Source organism: Symphodus melops (assembly GCF_947650265.1).
Source record: "Symphodus melops genome assembly, chromosome: 20".
NCBI classification, from domain to species: Eukaryota; Metazoa; Chordata; class Actinopteri; order Labriformes; family Labridae; genus Symphodus; species Symphodus melops.
The window spans coordinates 16,058,450-16,078,550 of NC_136710.1; the positions used below are offsets into that span (position 1 = coordinate 16,058,450).

Consider the following 20,101-nt stretch of genomic DNA (forward strand, 5'->3'; position numbering starts at 1 on the left):
GAGTGCTGTTAACGCCTCCCCCATTATTGATGCAAATGTGTTGACAAGAAGAGGATGTGAAGAGTTTGTAAGAACACAAAGAATTATGTTGACTGACGAGATACAATAATATAGACTTTTCCCAAATATGACCCTGCAAGTGTTCGGTTCCCTCCAAGCACAGCAGACACAAGTGGCTTTCTTGCAGCAGGTTTATTCAAAGCTTTTTTTCAAATCTACCATGAACACTAAACAGAATAAAATATGAAAATCATTAAACAATATAGGTAAACGTATACAGCATGTGATCAAAGCAACAACAGTTAACAAAAGGCAAAGTACAAATGAAACCACATTACCTCGTTGGCTGCATGCTAATAAGAGAGAACTGTGAAATCCAACATTTAATCAGTGAGCGTCCACGTCTGCCCTGCAGTCGACACCCGCTGTATTACTGAAACCGAACATCAAAGTCAACTCCAAAATAAAAGCCACTTGTATTTAATAAAATCATTAACTTAAACGCATACATATAATACCAAAACTGACCTCAACTACAACCTACCGTAAATTCCGGACTATAAGCCGCTACTTTTTTCTCACACTTCGAGCACTGCGGCTTCTACTCCGGTGCGGCTAATGCATGGATTTTTTATGGGGGACAATGAGCTTCTGCCGCAAAAACATTTGACTTCGTCACGTCGGATCTTAATATCAGTCATTTTGCGCTTCATGCACGCACGTTAAGATGACACTGACAGCGACAACAGAGACTGAGGAAGTGAGTAATGAAGTCATTCTGAGGCAGTGAATGGATGGACTTTTTCTTGTGAAATATATTACGGTCATCTTTTTCATCAGCCGTGTTACAGACACCGTCGGCTAGGCTTCGTATTGTAACGGTTCATGTTGTAAAGTCAGTAGTTGATAATGTGTTCATAATTCCGATTATGTGGAGAGTCAGTGAATGCACCAGCGAGAACGTGTTGAGTGGCTGTATGAGAGAACGCTGGGGGAGAGAGTTGGATTGTTACGGCAAGTTATGTGTTGCTCTCTGCTGTAAACGGCGTGGTCACGGCCGACAGTGATCGGGTTATTAAAAGTTATTATTTGAACGCTCTCGTCGTCCTTTAACGTCCGTACGGACGCTACAGTATTTGCGGATGTTACCGGTAGCCTACGTCTGTGTAAATAGCTCTTGTTATAGCGTGGACACCTGCGGCTTATAATCAAGTGCGGCTTATATATGTACAAATACATTTATTTACTTATTTTTAGCCGGTGCGGCTTATATCCAGGTGCGCTCAATAGTACGGAATTTACGGTAATTCTTAATTTCTACATAATAACGGGAAGCAATAATTGCAACAGTTACAAAGTGTCTACGGCTCGTTGTTTGCAAACTGTAAGGTAGATTGATGCATCCATGTGCATGCAAGCGTTAGACATTACTTGGCTTAGTTGACTTTCTGCAGCTGGAAAAAGCTGTTAAACATGAGACATGGATGACCTTGATAATGATACGTCGTAATGTGTTATGGATGTTTTTAATCTCCTGTCTCTCTTCCGCTGTCAATAAAGGCGAAAAGGTCCAAAATAAATAAATAAGGGGGAGCTCTCTGTGTGGTAGGATTCTCCTGTCATTCTATTGGTTAGACAAACCTGTGCTCATGTTCTACCATGAAAAGGTTTCAGGCAATACCGTATACATAAAACATGAAAATACATAAAAGCTCTAATTATTTCCTCAGTTGCTTCTATTACTTATTCATGACACTGCTGCGTTAAGAGTCGAATGACCTCTCAATGGCATTCAGCTGGTCTTTTCTTCAAGACAAAATGAATGATTTTTTTTGTGGGGAATCGTTCTATACTGCTGCTGATACTCCACATTTTCTCACAGCTGGGAATAAATCTTCTGATTTAAAGAACTTATGAATAACTAACAATTTTACAGTGTCTTTAAACCGTTAAGGGGATTCCATCAAACCAGACGCTGGTATTAAACTGAGATGTGTTATAGTTATTACAGTATGTTTCATGATAAGGTACGTTGATTTAAACCAAAAAAACAGAGGAATGCAGCATACAGCTTTGCATACAGACTTCATGCATATGAATAGCTAATGCTCATTAAAGCAACGCCTCTTAAACGCCCTATTTAACAAATTTGATCCTTTTGCTTTTATCCGTCAATCGAACGGCAACATAATTGATTCTTTTCTTTTTTTAATAACATCTTATTGCTTCAATCTGATGTATCCCATCATCTTCTATCCTGTGCAGCCAATTTACCTTTTTATAAACAGGATGATGTTGAATAGGAATATTTTGGGAGTAATTTCTAAATTGGTTGACTTTGAGGACACCAGTTAGCATTTGGGCTGGCTGTGGATCAGTGGTAGAGTCGATCTCCTCTCAACTGGAAGATTGGGGTTTTCCATGCCCAGCTCCTGCTGCCACATGTCCGATGTGGCCTTCGGAAAGACACTTTACCCAAATTCAGCCCCAAGTCCATAGAAATTTGTTTAACTCCAGACCTGCCTGTTGTGTTTTAGCAGTTTTAGTTGCTCATGACTTAAACTGACACCTACATTAAACAAAATAAATTGTTGAGTAAATAAAGGAAGCGTATTAAAAAAATTTTTAAACACTTTTTATGTTTGTAACATCGTCATCGACAGACAGGAGTGGTGAAGCCTCCCTCTCCTCTGGATGGTAATTATCCAGCTCCTCTGTGGCAGTGACTTGTGGAGCCTCCCTCTTCTCCAGGAGTCGATTTCCTGCTGCCTCTGAGGTGCTGAGTTCTAAAGGACCAAAGGTTGATAAAGCAGGCTCCACTTTATTGTCCATTTCTTGGACGGCTGAGTCCTGACCCAGGGATTCATCTTTCTCATGATACTTCTGCTGCATTTCCACCACCTCATCATGAAATGTCACAGCCTCAATGGCATCTGTATGTACAGTCAGATTGTTCGGCATGGAGACCATCTCCTCCTCCTGGTCCACCTCCTCAGTGAAAACAACCTCCGGAGAAGAAAGCCTCTTCTCTAGAAAACTGTTTTCCAGCTGATCTGAAGCGGTCTGCTCCTCTTGGTGAATATCCTGAATGGTAGAGTCCTGAACCAGGGGCTCATCTTCCTTTGAGTCCTCCTGTTTTGGCTTCTCAAAGTCAACATCCAAGGACAAATCCATGATGGTGTCTGGATCCACTACAGCTGTGTCCTCATTCATGTTTGGCACTGTGGCCTTCTTTTTGTCCAGAGACACTTGTGGAAAAGCCTCCCTTTTCTCCACAAGTTCCTCGTCCACCTCCTCAGAGAAAACAGCCTCGGGAGAAGCCCCGCTCTTCTTCAGAGAACTTACTTCCTGATCTGAGGCGCAGAGCTGAAGGTGATCTTGTCTGGATGTATGAGTCTGCTGTGCTTTTTTCATGTTATTGACAGCAGAGATGACGACTGCTCTGCTGAATAAGAAGCTGTCATCATCCATCCGGTCGAAGGACTTGGAGTGCTCTTCCAACCTCCTGTAAATGGCTCTGACCATTAACCTTGCAACTATTGAGCACACTCCGAGCAGAATAGCGCGAGAACCATGCTCATAGCATGCCAGCCAAGGAGCCACTGATTTTGTCAGAAGCTGTCCAATCTCAGCACTGGCAGCTTTCCTCTTGGGTCCGTGCTCTGGGTCTTCCAGGAAGAACTTCAGAGCACTGTCCACCACCTCTGGAACCAGGGTCGCAGTGATCTGTTCAAGCTCCACGAGCGTCACTGGTTTAGCGTCCCCTGCAGAGTGGGAACTTGGGATGCTGATGTTGAGAAATGTTTGGTGCAGCTTCTGATGAAGAGATGGGAGGAAGGATTGCACATCTTCCTCTGCAGGTGAAGACCCTCCAATGTGACTTTCCTGTTGAAGAGCTGGGAAAGCTGCTTCTCTTTGTCGAACTGCTCCAGGAGCTCTTGTTCCATCTGATCAAGACAGAAGCGCCTCGCTGTGGTCCAAGCCTGTTAACAACACTCTTTAGTTAGTCAACAGGAAGATCAGAAGCCTAATAGATGGATTTATTGAAATAGGGTTGAGATTTCACATACCAGTTCGGCCATGAACAAGTGATTTATCCCTGTCTTCTTAATCACATCCTGAAACCTGTTAAACACATCACAATAGTTTGAAATACTTATAACATGTCAGTTTTCCATCAGTGTTAGATTCACAATCAGTTTGACTCACTCATCCAGGAAGCTTCTTTGTTTCAGCAGCCAGGTCTTCATGTGTCTGACAGTCAAACTACCAGGGACCTGATCATGTTGCTTCAGAAGCATAAACTGCCTTAGCAACATTTTCTGCAACACAGATTCAGCTCAGTACAGTTTGAAGCAGCTCACACAAACAACGTATTAAACAAGACAGCATGACTTCAAAACATTTCACCTTGGTTTTCTTTTACAGTAACTTACTTCAGTTTGGTAGCTCTGTCGCTCTTCAGAGGAGGAGGACTGTTTCATTTCTTTGACTTGCTCGAAAATGAAGCGGGCGTCCATTTTCAAGAAAGGAGTCGAGTTTAGAACAACTGAAAAAACAGTTATCAAGTTTGTCGAAAAAGGTGAAGAGCGTCTGTTCAGAAGATGTGGATAGCTCAGTAATCAGAAACTAAATTATTAAGATCCTCAGCTCCTCCTTTATTTATAGAGTATAGAATTTAGAACTTTAAGGAACCACTATGTTGTCATAATTGGAAAGTTCTGTCACAGAATATTACAAAAATAAACATGTTATTTTTTAAGTTTTTGTAAAATGCTTCACCTAAAATGGAACCACTTGCACCAAGAACAATTTAATCCATCTTTCCTTGATGCAATTTGATTTAGTAACTCATGAGGAGTCAGTCCTAATCAAAGCACCTTTAAAAAAAAAAACCTAAAGCTGATAAGACTGCATTAAAGTGAGTTAAAGTTTAATTTTATTATCAGTTCCGTTGCCTCATCTAACACTGTATTGCATGAATGCATGATGGCTGTCCACACTGCATCCCTTAAATATACACTGCTCAAAAAAATAAAGGGAACACTAAAATAACACATCCTAGATCTGAATGAGTGAAGTATTCTTATTAAATACTTTGTTCTTTACATCGTTCAATGTGCTGACAACAAAATCACACAAAAATTATCAATGGAAATCAAATGGAGTAGATGGTAAATGGTCTAGATTTGGAGTAACACTTGAAATTAAAGTGGAAAAACATACTACAAGCAGATCCAACTTTGATGTAATGTCCATTAAACAAGTCCAAATGAGGCTCAGTAGTGTGTATGGCCACCACCTGCCTGTATGACCTCCCTACAACACCTGGGCATGCTCCTGATGAGGTGGCGGATGGTCTCCTGAGGGATCTCCTCCCAGACCAGGACTAAAGCATCTGCCAACTCCAGTCTGTGGTGCATTGTGGCGTTGGTAGATGGAGCCAGACATGATGTCCCTTATGTGCTCAATTGGATTCAGGTCTGGGGAACGGGCGGGCCAATCCATAGCATCAGTACCTTCATCTTGCAGGAACTGCTGACATACTCCAGCCACATGAGGTCTAGCATTGTCTTGCATTAGGAGGAACCCAGGGCTAACCGCACCAGCATGTGGTCTCACAAGGGGTCTAAGGATCTCATCTCGGTACCTAATGGCAGTCAGGCTACCTGCAGAACTGCTCCTTTATTGGGGGTGTCTTGCTAATTGCCTATAATTTCCACCTGTTGTCTAGTCCATTTGCATAACAACATGTGAAATTGATTGTCAATCAGTGTTGCTTCCTAAGTGGTCAGTTTGATTTCACAGAAGTGTGATTGACTTGGAATTACATTACGTTGTTTAAGTGTTTCCTTTATTTTTTTGAACAGTGTATATTTCTTTGCTCTGTGTACAATGTTTCAATCACAGGTTTGAATACTATTTATGCACAGTTATTGCCCCTTTGTACAACAAGCTAACAAACTCTGTTGAGTGAGAAAAGCGAGTGTCAGTGCTTTGTAGAGCCCCTTCCTTCCTTCTTCTTGGGAGACGAGCGACAAAAAGGAAAAGAGAAACAGGGCGCTGTGGTAAAATTGTGCCGCGTGGCTCACAGGCAGTTGGGTAACTTCAATAGAGAGCAATAGATTCAGGCTGATTTTGTTGCTTACGTTCGCTTCGAAAGTTGCAAGGACAGGTTTATCTTCAAAAAAAGTTTTGCTGGTTTGAGATTACACATAGCCCTTTTATTTGGTGTTAAGATTGGTGCAAAGACCATCATTTCAACCATTCAGACCATTTTTCAATTGGGGTGCATGGGCACACTTGAGCTGGGACTTTTGCATGGGTGAGATAAGAGATGTGAAACAGATCTGATGGTCTTTAGGGACTCAAACATGGTAAATGGACTTCAGCTTATAATACTCTTCTGACGACTCAGGTCCTGTCTATTCACACCCATTCTAACTCTGATGGCAGAGGTTAATAGTTAAGTGTAAAATCTGCTCTAAAAATTGACATTGAAACATGGGAGGAAAACTCTAGGAACTGTTTTTCGCACTTTTGCATTGCCTTCATTCTTCACTTGCAGTGGTTGCTGCTTGGTAGCGAGACAGCATTTTTTTTTTTTTCATACAAGTTCAACCTCTGACAAAGCAAATAGCCCATTATTTCAGGGTGGGCCACCATGAGATCTAATGGAGGGCCATGCCCTACCCTGGATCTGCCCCTGTGAGGAGGTAGAAGATATTGGTGAAATGTGGCATGAAATGTAAGTTCATTCTTAAGTCAGACAACAGGTTCAGTAACAAAAGCTGCATTAGGTGACAGTTCACAGCTGAATGATTTTTAAAACTGTGATAGAGACTCCCAACCTGTGATCCTCTGGCGCTCAGTACGACAATTTTTCTCTTCATGTAAAACAGATGTTTCTCATTCCTCAGCCCTCACTACAGCTGCTGCTCCCAAGCAGAAGAATACAAAATGGATGGGCTCTCCAGGATATTTATCATTAAGTAATTGCGTGCGAATCCAAGCGAGAGTCATTATGCTGAAAGTGGAAAATAATCTGAGTGATTTAACCCCCCTGCTCCCTCTTGCAGCCTTCCTCTTTTTTTCCCCTCTCATCACCAACCCCTTTTTCCTCCTTCCTCTTTCATCCTCCTGCACTTCATCATCCACCTTTGCTCTCCCCTTTCACCCGCCTCTCCTCTCTTCTTCATTTTCACTTCCTCTACTGACCAGATGCTAGCAATTTCACGACTGTTGACTTATTTACATTTCTGCAATCTTGGGAATGTATGAATATTTATGACGATGGTCCCTTGCTGAGGGGCATCTGCCTTTACAACCTACTTATACTTGTGTGTGTGTGTGTGTGTGTATGTCTTTGTGCATAATATCCATAACAGACATTTTGTATTCACGATTTAATTTTGACTGTTCATCAGCCAAACATTGCATGTATATTTTCGTGAGGAAGTGGAGGGAGAAGAGTCATTATAGGCGATCAGTGTGGTCCATGTTTGTGTGTTTTGCGGTTTTACTGTACAACAGATTTCGCCCTCGGAGCGGAGGTTTCTTCCCCCCCTCTCTGTGATGACATACGGCTGTACGAGAACGTGGGGAAAGACTAGATGGGGAAAAAAATAAAGCCAATCAATATTTCATGAGAGCTAAAACCTCCAGGCACACACATTTTATCCTTTCTCTCCCTGAACACTGTTTATAAATGGATTATTTCTGGAGAGCTGAAGGATGTTCATGGAATGAAATTTAGTACGGTCGTGGCACTAAGTATGCCTGCTTGATAGATGACTAGTGTGTGTAAGTGTGTTGGAATAGTTCTATGTAATCACGACCAAATGTCTACACAATGTTGTGCTGTAATTCTATGATTGTGTTGTGACTGTAAGTTTCTTACCTGGCTCCATCACTCATGCTTAAAGGCAGTAAAATGAGAGGCGTCATCACTGGAAAATTGTTGGATGTGATCAAAACATTTTTTTGCACATTCACAGATCCATCCATCTATCTATTATCTATACCACTTTTCCCCATTTGAGGTTGTGGGGGGGCTGGAGCCCTTCCCAGCTGTCATTGGGAGTGAGGTGAGATAACATGGAGACAATCAGCAAGGCGTACTCACATTCTCACTACAGGCAATTAAGAGTCGCCAATACACCTAACAAGCATGTCTTTGGACTGTGGGAGGAAGCCGGAGCACCCGGGAGAACTTACACATGCACAAGGAGAACATGCAAACTCCACTCTGAAAAGTCCCTGTCTGACAGGTATTCAAACCAGGAACCTTCTTGCTGTAAGACAATGGACCTAACCACTGCACATGGTAAACAGCAATAGCAACAGACTTATACAGGCTGCTCAGTAGGAAACAGGTTGCTGATCCGGGGATTAAAACACAAAGCTTAAAGTGTCCAGATTTGAAAATAAGATTAGCCTTGTTTTAAATGAACATAATGCACATTGATCAGGACTGTTAGCACTAGCCTCCTAGCTTACAGAAGTTAAATCTGCCTGGCTCCCATCAACCTTTAGACAGACTGAAATAAGTTTAACAAGTTCTTGTTGTGGTCCAATGCCCCAGCAGGCTGCCTCCTTTTTATTTATTTTCTTTTCCGGCTTCTTATATTTGTGCCGCTCCCTGATTGGCTACACTGATTGCAGCATAAAGGGCCTAACAGTAAAATTCACTGGGCCCGTCGACGTTGTCACAGTGCAAAGAATCCGATCATATTGAGAAGAGGGGGTTTACATTTTGAAACAGGAAACAGCATATCAATATAATGGTGAGGATTTAGGTGTTAAATCATGCAACAGTCATTGTTGCATAAAATAAGGATTGACCATGTTTTTTTCGCTAACCTCCATAGGCCCTTCCTTTTGGGTTTGGACCCAAACATGCCCCTTTAGCCTCCCTTATGGACAGTCTCATCTGGTGACTTCTTAGTATTTCGCAGTATTTTTTGTCTTTATTCCTCCTCCTCTGCTTCATGCACTGTTCTGTATCATCAACATGTTTCAACATTTACAAAAATTGCAATAGATAATGCCAATCAAGTTGTTTCTGCTCAAAAATGGGAACAGTTCTTTAGTTTCTATTGAGCTGTGTGATACTAGCTGCAACAAGCTGAAGATGGATTCTACCTTTTTCTTCAAGCACCAATTTCCTGTCTCTTTAACTCTTAACACACAGCGCTGCGTATCCTTCTGAAATGTAGATAAATCCACTTTCTACTCCACTGTGATCGGGAAATTGTTGCTAAAATGATTATTCCTATTTGTATTGACCAGCACTGACAGTAGAGTTCACTGGATTCCGTTCATTACATTAGCATCATATTTCAGTAGAGTTGTGGATGAGATGGTTTATCTCTGTTGACTTTTAATACACTATGATGAGTGTGATTTATTGCAGTGACTAAATCGTCTCTAAGTAACAGCTAAAGAGTTTGTGTGCAAGTGCTCTTCTTAGATTGTGCATGAGTTGAAGCAAAGAAGTGAGAATGCTGACTTTGCAAATTACATGACGGGATACATTAGTCCTATTTATTCTACTGGCCGGGAGAGCAAGTACATGCATGCACAAACACGCATCATGACATCCAAGGTCTGCATGATTTAAGATTAGGGTCATTCTCTCCTCCACCTCGTCGCTAGCAATATCACTCATGCACACTCACATGCACACACAAAATATGGACCCTAATAGTGGCATGATGAAAACGCACGCATTTCTGTCTATAGACCGACTCACACGCCAGAGTAAATAACTCAAGCCGAACTGAGGTCGACTGATGTTGACAGAGTGACCACCTCCCATTAATCGTCTGTCTCTAACAGGCAGCAGATTGACAGGGGTCACAGCCGCCTTGCATCTCCCACCTCTTATTACCCCTTTAAACACCAGCGAGCTCTCAGACTCTCCCTGCTGCTCCACCAGCCTTATAGGCGACGCGCTGTGACTCACCACAGCTGCATGATGCAACAACTGTATTTAACAGCGGCCGCTTAAGACCTTTTGTTTTCATTATATCACATTAGACCTGAAGGGCTCTTTTCATCCTGGGACTTAAACAAAGACTCAGACTGGTGAAAACACACTCATTTCCATCTGAGGAGTCACACTAGTCTGGAGGGGGAAGAAGTAATTACACAAACATAAGGAATGTTGCTCTTCGAATGGCACAACTCAGACAGTTTCTTTACAACTTCCACTAAAGAACTAAAGGGCCACCAGCTTCGGAAGCCCGAGGCAGCCGAAAAAACCCCCAAATCAACTAATAATTTACCTTAATAATAACTTTACACATCATGATTAAGCTGATTATGCTGTCAGCCCTGATAAATACCTTTCACTTTGAACTGTGCAATTCATGCAGAACTACTCCAGTGTTTATCAAACTTCACTCAAGCTGCCAGACTCCGGGCTTGTGCGTAGCTAAGCATCAGGGTTGTGGCCTGCAGTCTATTCAACTTCAAACCAAGTCAATGATTTGACTGAAAACTATTGGTAATTGTCAACACATAATTTACTAACTTCTCCTCATTATCCGCTGCCATCTGCTGTATTTAATTAGCTAAAAATGTTTCATTTAGTTTTAATTTGATATGCATGAGCGAAAAACGCGTCTTGATTCTGAAAATGCTAACAATCACCAGCTAGCCAATCAGCTGCTATTTGCACCTTTTCCCAACAGTGGTTTGCCTGCAGGCACCGCCCACTCAATGCGTGGGCCTCACATGAAAGAGCTGATCAGCTGTCACTCATGCTACATGGATGATCGTCCCCTGGCTACTGCCATCAGATTTGAACTCCTCAGTGATAATGCTAATCCAATTGAGCAAATCCCTGCTGTCACAACCTAAACTATACAGTGTTTTATGCAGTATAGAACATAAATATAGAATACACTATAGTATATTATGCTGTGAGGGGAAAAAACCCCTTACAGTTAATACCATCAAAGGCCAATCTGCTGCCTCTCTTCAAGTGCCAAGCAGGCTGGGATACACTGAAACACGAGAGAGAAGAAGAACACGTTTCACAACAGGAGACGAACCCATAATTGTTGGAATTAGGACATGAAGATGAGTTAAATATCAGGGAGACAATGCCTTATTTCTAATGGGGGATAATTTTCCCAGAGGGCTCGACCGGGAGGCGTATCTTTCTTGTCAAGGTGGTGCAGCGAGTGAGATTACATAAACGCAGAGCCAGAGGGGAAACAAGAGAAGACCACAAACAAAAAAAAAAAGTGAGATAAAGAGAACAGGACATGTTGGGTAAAGAGTAGAAAGAGATAGAATTATGAACATATGCATGCACTGCCGTGATATAGAGGCTATTGTCTATTCAGTGTAATGTCGGCCGACGTGCGATTAATACAAAATGTAAAAAACAAAGATCGTTCTCTCCTTTAGAGGACTTCCCTCCCAAATAATGAAAGCAGCACTCCAGCTCTCTCCATCCCTCGCTTCTCTTCTCTGTGGATCATGGCAGGCTAATCTCAATCTGTTTCACTGTGATATCACACAACAGCTCTATAGCTGCAGTGGTGCCAGCCTATTGGGCGCGCCTGCCCCTGCGCCAGCTCTCGCCGTCTGCCAGCCGGCACCGACTCGCAGCTCTAGCGCTCCACACACTCCACGGTTTAGTGGGGTTTTCCATCGGCTGCATCCAAACACTCCACTCTGCTGTTACAAAAAGTGTGTCCCAGCCGTTGTGTCCTCCTCCTCCAGAGTATGTTTGTCTTTTTCAACACGTTTGTGTTTCTCCTTCATGGGCCCGTTTCACAGAGGGGTCACGCACCACTTCCTAATGTCAATGTCAGCTGTTGAAAAACCAACTAAAACAAGCCTCGAGCTACCATGCACATCTTCCTCAAGCTAAATGTGATCAAGCATCAGTAATGAAGACACACTCAGAAATTGATTTGCTCTGATTGGTTAGATTTATGGTTGTCTGTGTTCAAATTCCTTCCAGTTTTAGGAGCCGAAGCTCGAGTTAATACATCACAGATGAACCAGGTCTTGATGGGAGCTCCTCTGTGAATGATTGCTTAAACCTTTTTAATTAGATATTGCAGTCTCTCTCTCTCTCCGCTTTTGCTCTATTTAAGCTGTCTGTTACTGGAAATGTGAGCACAGACTGTAAAATTGTGTCTCTGCTGGATTTCCCAGGTGTGCACACCTTAATTTCCTCTTTTTTAATGCACCTTTTTATTCCTGCTCAACATTGCCGACTGTTAATTACCATTGAACCATTGGAAAGGAAAATACTTGAATGTCTGTTAGAACAAGCTCTCATCATGAAGCGAGGCTTGATTGATTAAATCCAATTTCCAAACTGCACAGAAAAATAATAACCTCATTAAATATTCCTAACACTGTGGAAAGAGCTGCAATATTACAAAATAAACTTGATCAACGACGTTTAGTGTACATAAACTTAGAAATGATGTATTTTCTTTATGGTTACAATCCTGTTAAAATAAGTATGGTGGCTAAAGTTTTGGATTCCAATCATTCTTTTTGAATATTTTCAGGCCCCATGGTGTAAAATTATCAAGTGACTCAGAAGCTGATTCAAAAAAAAAAAAAAAAAAATCGAGAATGGATGTTTTCTGCTGTTGTCTTTAGTTTTGTGAAAATTGGTCTGGACTCCGATTGAGGAAAATAAACTAATATCTGTTAATCTAACTGTCAGACTTGTTGGTAAAAGATTCAACGAAGAAATGACCTTGAGACGGACTCTTCCTGCCTGCTAAATTGAAGGTCTAATACTAACAAGTTTGGAATCGAGGCTTATTGGTGCCCTCTGCCTTCATTAGTCAACTAAGCTCACCTGTGAATACAGCGTCAACTCACCAGGTACCAAGCCAGCATAGTTCTCATGTCTCTTATTCTTTCCTTTCCTTGCTCCTCAATCATCTCTTGAACCGGAACTTGTTCTGTTCCGCAATGATGAAGGACGTTCCGAGCCTTTTACTTCGGCACCGAGGAGCTAGGAGCGAGGAGCCAACTCAGAGGAGCTATAATTGAGGAAACATGAGACCAGCCTTCCCTGGAAGATATTTTACTGACAGACACTAGAATCATCATCCTTTGTGTTTTTAAAATGCAGATTTCACTATCAGATGATCAGTAAAATGATGTAATAATTAAAAACTGTTGGGTTTAGAAATGGTCTGTATGTTTTTTGACAGGCTACAGCTTGTTCTTCATGTGCAGGTGTTTGTTATCAGTTAAAGTTCACAGATGTGTATTTTACTAGAAATAATACGGACACAAACAGCTGTTAAAGCTGACAGACCGCTAAGTGATGATCAGCTGTTTTATCATCTTCACAAAAGGACGTCGCTTCACGTGACGCTGTGAAGAAGAAAAAAAAAGTCTATTGTCTCTAAAAACATCTTTCCCCGTTTCCTCTCTCCTCTGCTTCATTTGCTTGCGTCTCTCCATTCACCTCTGGTGGAATGGACTAGGACACAAGTGAGGAAAGCAAGTGGAGGAGACGTGGATGCAATTTAAGAGACAAGAGAAGTAGCCATTATCTACAGTATATATACACCTCCTCTCCCTGACCACCCTCTACCTCTTCTGCTCTGACTGCTTCTTTGCTTGACTGCTGGGTGAATGTTCACTTGAAGCGATTCCTGATTACTTTTTGTATACTTGAACTGAACTGCAGTTTAAACTCCCTGTTGGTTCCCATATCTGCACCAGAGGAAGCTACGATTACCAGGATCTTTGTTTCCTTGTGTGCTATACACACACACACACACACACACACACACACACACACACACACACACACACAACCACCGTTTAACTGAGGTTCGAAGCCAGGGGCGTCCAGCTTGTTCTGCTGGAAACACCATCATCACTGCATTTGACTTGTATTATGACAGTTTCTGTGCACAGCTATTATTTCAAAAGTCACCAAAAGGTTTTGAATAATAAAAAAAATCATCTAGTTTGCAAAGAGGGTGAATTGGAAATTGTTTGAAAACCAACATTTTACTCGCCATAAAGTATAATCCTGTGTTTCCATGAATCTCAGCAGACATAACAACATTGCAAACAAACAGAGCGCAGGCTTTGCGAGCTGGTGGAGGCCACAGAGCAGAGTCCTGTGCTGCAGAGAGATTGTCTACTCTGTTGTATCTCTGCAAGACAACGGGTCAGCTCTGTCTCTGTCTTCCTCTGTCCGCTGTGGCTCTTTAAGTATTTAGAGCTGCGAGCTCTTTCGTCCTCTCTTCTGTTAGTGTGAGTGGGGGCTAATGCTTCGTCCCTTATTGGCTTCCTCTTCTTGTCTGTTTATTCCTTGCTGCCCTCTTGGTGATTCTGATTAGCTTTCTGTATTTATTTGTGTCGATACGTCGTCTCCTGAATCAAATCTGTTGTTTGAATCAAACACAAACACAAGGTGATCGACTGTATGTGTAACGCTCCTTGTGTGTGGAGGAGAGATGGCCGCACAGATGGAGCAACTGCTGCTCAGCTAAACTCTGTCGGACATCCAGTGTACTCAGCAGCAGCAACACACTCCAGTGCACACACACGCATATACACACAGCACAGCCGATGAGAGAGGGAGAGGCAGTTTCTTGATCTGTGTATTGTTTCAGAGATTGCCAAAGAGCCTTCTGAACAGACTCACTTTCATTATGCCTTGAAAGCCGAGTAGCAGCGTGTTGGATCCTGTCTTAATTGGCTTGATTTATTTTATTTTTTTAAAGTTATCTCAACCCGCTTTGTTCTTAAACTGTGTGTTCATGCATGAGAGCAGATCCACAGAGCGCAGCAAAATTACAAAGTGCTGTGTTTTACCGGTTTTTAATGCCGCTCTGCAAACGCCAAAAGCAGGAACTGAAGTTGAGAATAGAATGTGTAAAGTTTGAGGTTTGCCCTTGCTGTACAACGGATACATTGTTGGAAATATGTATTCCAAGTCGATCTTTCACCAACAAATACACTCAAACTTTTTGTAGCGTGTAGCATTAGCTGAGGCAAGACCTTTGCCAAAAGCATGTCATTATATCAGCATAGAGTATATCAAACATGGACGAAGTCTCAGGGACATCACTCATTGTTTTTTTTTTAAGTGTAGTAATAATAATAATAATAATAATAATAATAAAACATTTTATTTAAAGAGCGCTTGTCATAGACTCAAAGATACTTTACAGTATGGTAAATGGATAAAAAACAATACATACACATACATTTAAAATGTTGTGTTAAACTGGGGTTTATGAACTTTATAACTAAAGACATCATGAGCTAAAAGCAGTGTGGAAGAGGTGTGTTTTTATTTGCTCTTGAATGCGGTAGGGTCTGCAGTGTCCCAGATGTGTAGTTGGACTGAGTTCCAAAGGGAGGGGTGGTGGTGGTGGTGGTGGTGGTGGTGTGGGGGGGGGGGCTCCCCAGGTTCGGTGCTTGGTCCGAGGGATGATCAAGAGGTTAGCGTCTGAGGAGTGGAGGGTACAGGAAGGGGTCAAGGGGTGAAGCATGTCTTTGAGGTAGGAGGGAGCTTGGTTATCGAGTTCTTTAGGGGTGAATGGTAAATCCAAATTTTGAAAAGATTTTAGAAAGACGTTTTCCACTTAATTTCAGCTTTGTTGAATTCATATCTCCCGCAGACTCTAGTACACATGAAACACGGCCAAGACTACCTCTTCAAGCGCACTTGGTACAGCACTCTGATCCGGCCCGGGTTCCTCATGTGAAACCACCCAAACAGTCATTGTGGTTCCAGTCTGCAGCCACCCTGAGCTGTGCACTGTAACACTGTGGGTTTGGTCGTTTCATATTAACATATTTCTGTGTCTCGTTGCCTGTCTTGTACGGACATTAAAGGGAAGCATATTTCTCTTTACTCTCTACCACTTACATGCAGAAAACAAGGTCAGCAGTCCTTCCACAGGCACCATATGAAATGACTGTTTACTGTTCTCCTTGTAAATCCAAAATAGAATGTGTGAAGATTAACTGCATTTTTTGTGAAAAGCAATTAATCCCAAACCTAAGATCCCCAAAACAACCTGTGGCCCAAGAGTAAATTTTGTTCTGCCTGACGTCCAGAAATCTTTTCAGTAATCTTTAACAAAATCAAGATCTAGTAAAACAAATCAACTCCCTATTCATACGTTTCTCTGGTCTCACTTGTCAACAGATTTTTATTTGCCACATTCAGGGAGACCAAAGCGACAGATCCCTGCATTATGTGATCTCTGAAGTCCCCTCACAGAAAAGCCCTCCGTATCAATCCCAATTTGAGGCCCATTTGTCTGAGGATAGTGCGGGTTAACACTGACTGACACAGAGGGATGGTGCATTATTGCATTATTTGAGGCCGCACAGCACAGCTGAGCCATAATTTACCAGCATCTAATCCACAGCTGTATCGGGGGATTTAGAGGTGAGCGGGAGGGGTAACACGCAGATGGAGCAACACCTACAGACACACACAAACGAACCAACAGACACACACACGGTTCAACACAGTTCATAAAACACGCAAATGATAAACACGCACTTTCCAACCTCTTGTATCAGCTTTGTCAGGACTCCATTTGCAGCTTTACAGATGCACTCTGTGTGTTTTCTATCTTTATTGTGTGTATTTATCTGTGACACCAAGTCCTGGTAGGATGCTGGCTGATATATGTAGCCATAATGTATCAGCGCCCTCAGCTCCCCTCATGTAATTGCTGATGTCGAGATGACAAATCCTGAGCTATAGGTTATAAAGTTCTGTCTGCACTGTACAAGATGATTCTTCTCCATAAAGCTTGAACGTTGGAATGCACATGATAAAAAGTAAACACACTTTGGGGCCTTTTCATCATGCTTCTGTCGGATCCACTAAATTCTAGTTTTCTTTTCAACAACAGTTTTTCCTGAACACCTTCGCCCTTCCTTGATCTATCTGTACATGCTAATCTTTATTATTCAACGCTGCAGCCTCCAACGCTCAACTTTCACTTCATCTTTTCCTTTCCTTTTATCAAATCTCTGCTACCCCTCCAGCCGTCTTCGCTCTCTACTGTAGGAGCAGATATAAGCCTAGACAGACCTGATGTATTATTGTGTTCATTTAAAACAGTTGTTAGGAACTTCGCTGTGAATGCATAGAAAATGATCAAAGGACGAATGTGCGACTTCTTGATCCAGGAGATGTCACACTCGAGCACCAGCATGAAACCAAAAAGACTTTATATGCAAGGAGAGGAGTCGGCCGGTCACCCCGTCCTCGTAAACATGATGTCAACAGACCACAACACAGCCAGTGGGACTCGAAACTCACTCATTGCAGAAAGGCCTGCATGAAAGTGGGTTAATTGAAATGTCTGAGTCATAACTGATTGTACCCGATCTAAAAAAGCCTTGGCAACTTCTACTAAGCAGAAACGTGGTAAAACTAGGATTAATATTGGTGATGGTTTTGAAAAATTTAGAGAGGTGACAGTGCAGAAAGGTTTCAATACCAATTCCGAGCTGGCTAAACACTGAAGCTGCGGAGACAGCTCTCTCCAATGTTTTGAATTTGGACTGCAATGCCAATTTTAAATGCCTAATGTCGGTTTTAAATATTGCTCCTTTATAATGATACCATTTATAAATGTATATTTCCGATTGAGTTTACGTATAATTTGTCATATTTTTTCAGTCAGTACATTGTTTAAAAAAAATAATTTAATCTTCTTACTATCTGTTTGTTTTGAACTTCAGTAAACTTAACAAAAATCTACATTTTCCCATGAATGAGCTGTGCAACATGTATCGAAAATATGCATACAGATTCATGAGTGAGTCAGTCATCTCATTTCAGAATCAATTGTCTGTGTTATTTCAGAGCAGAAGGGAGGAACCCGTCTCAAAGAGGGTCAGCATTGCTATCATTAACACAGAGTGATAACAGGATGAAGGAAGGAGGATGAGAGAAAGGGAAAAAAACACAGCCTTAATCAGGGTTATTGGAGCCAGAAATAACAAATGAGCCAACACGCCTTTACATAATGAGCCTGAGATTAGACTGGGAGGCAAAACAGGAACAGTCACCTCTACAGTGTCAGAGGGAGAAATAAAGAGGGTTACATGGGAGAGGGTGGGAGGGGGGAAGAAGATGAGATGAGTAATATGAAGACGGGAGAGAGAGATTAGAAAGGTTTACATGTGGAGAGGAAGGAGATGAAGACACTAAGAAGAACATGATCGATGTTTAATGACTTTATTTGGAGGATGTGGGGCCAAAAAGACACATTTTAAATGGATGCTGTAAATAACTGGGCCAATCTACATATTGTTTAAGCTTAAGATTTTCCTTTGTATGCCAAACACGAAGCTAAGTCACTGAGTATAAAGGCATCCGCTTCCAATTATGAAAGACCTCGCATAGCATGTATTTACATTTCTGTCAGCCCTCTGTTTCACTCCGTAGTAAATATATTATTAGCATTATTCTCAGATTTACATGGAATTTAATCATTAATGTTCAGTCAGTAAAATCATTTACAAGATGAAACATTACATCCTGGAAGTTATATGATAACTTAGGCATGCTAAAATGCATCCAGGCTAATTGCTAACTAATACGTATAAGAACGTCTATGACATGTTAGCAAATAACTATTTTATCATTTAACTGTAGTTACATTTAATGCTAGATGCCAAAACGAAACATGGAGAAAAGTTTCCGATCCGGAGGTAAATGTTAGAGTAATCCCAGGATAAGTCTGCAGAGTGTGTTTAACGTAAGCGGCTTGTTCTGCAAATCACACGATCGTTCACAGATATGAAACCAAGAATTTCACAAGATGGCTTCAAGTCTCTGCTTAAGCCGTTGAGCACTTTACATATGCTTTCTTTTCCCAGCACTGGAGCGAGCGCAGGGAGGCTGAGACGGCAGCTGAAACGAACTGTTCAGGCAGAGGCTGAAAAAGGTATTTTACTGACACCGGTTAACATGTAACATTAGTAAGGAGCTTTTCTAGCTACAAATAATGCAAAGCTTCTCTTCTAGTTACACAGACTGGGCACATGAAAGGTAAACATGATTATAATATGGGTTCTTTAAGACTGTTTCAAGAGCACTGTACTGATGATCAACTTGTTTTAGGTCAGAACGTAACCAATCTTCTTTGGCAACATCATGTAGGTCATTTGTGTAAGTCTTCCTGAGCTTTTTTAAGGACGACTGTAACTAGTTACCAAAAAAAAAAAGATACCTTTGCCTGTGGTGAATATGGTAATATTTACATTTCATATGCCTTGTCAATCCAACTTTGCATTAAGTCTCTTAGCTTTCAGATATAAACAAGCATATTCAAAAGGGATATTTTTACCATAACTGTTTACAATGCAAATTATTGTTGCAATTTAAATCCGACAGAATTGTTTGAATAATTTCACACAAATTAAAAATAGTCTCCTACATTTTGGATTGTCTAATTTCAAGTTCGAGAAGATTTGACTTGAGGTGAATCCACTCAATTTGATTGACATTCATTGGTTACAGTAATAATGGACCTTCTGACACTTAATCTCAAGTTCCTTCCACTGCTTTTTGGCAGAATGTGAACTGATTAATTAATACTGATGGACACTCATATAGTTAGCTTAGCCATCAGTGTCTGAATGGGTTTGAATGGGTAGGTGTGACCTTTAGTGCGAAAGCACATTGAGAAAACCAACTCGCTCAAGTCCATTTACCATTGACCATACTCCTTAATGTGTTGTGTTGCTAGCAGGCATGAGGGACACAAATTTCATTGTCAAGAGAAGTGTGCTTTTTCTCAAGACAAAATCCCAAGACAAACTGAGCTTGTCTGCGTGTAGACAGAAGGACACTTCCTTGTACGTCACCCTTGCATGGAGTACTGAAATTATAAATTGTAAACATTCTACATCAGGTTGTTGCACACTAACTTTAAATAGTAATAGTAATTTATGAAGAGTTTTTGTTAGTCTGCAACTTGATTTTCCTACTTTAGGAATCTTGAGCAGTGGCATATTATCCAAAAATCTCAACAGTTATGGCCCACGAGTGTTTTCTTTAATGGTGCTTTACACAAAAGACTCAAATTATCAAATTTGA

At 41.4% G+C, this 20,101-nt stretch overlaps 2 protein-coding genes and 1 long non-coding RNA gene across 3 annotated transcripts in view; 1 reads left to right on the top strand and 2 right to left on the bottom strand.

The window, feature by feature from the left end:
* The window catches only part of fgf11a (fibroblast growth factor 11a), a 141,045-nt gene that overhangs the window by 15,879 nt on the left and 105,065 nt on the right, over positions 1 to 20,101 (top strand). The window contains exon 3 of the mRNA XM_079371892.1: positions 18,880 to 18,947. The gene's annotated coding sequence lies outside the window, so the exon portion shown is untranslated. The remainder of the gene's footprint in view (positions 1 to 18,879; positions 18,948 to 20,101) is intronic.
* LOC306841668 (uncharacterized protein) lies at positions 2,626 to 3,852 on the bottom strand (the record flags this gene model as incomplete). Its single annotated transcript, XM_079371615.1, has 2 exons — positions 3,439 to 3,852; positions 2,626 to 3,366 (listed from the first exon to the last, which is right to left on the bottom strand). Exons 1-2 carry the CDS (start codon positions 3,523 to 3,525, stop codon positions 2,626 to 2,628), a joined length of 828 nt encoding a protein of 275 aa, XP_079227741.1. The 5' UTR covers positions 3,526 to 3,852.
* On the bottom strand, positions 3,863 to 4,655 carry LOC306841508. Its single transcript, XR_013781535.1, has 4 exons — positions 4,437 to 4,655; positions 4,210 to 4,322; positions 4,071 to 4,125; positions 3,863 to 3,983 (listed from the first exon to the last, which is right to left on the bottom strand). It is a non-coding gene; the product is annotated as an uncharacterized lncRNA (long non-coding RNA).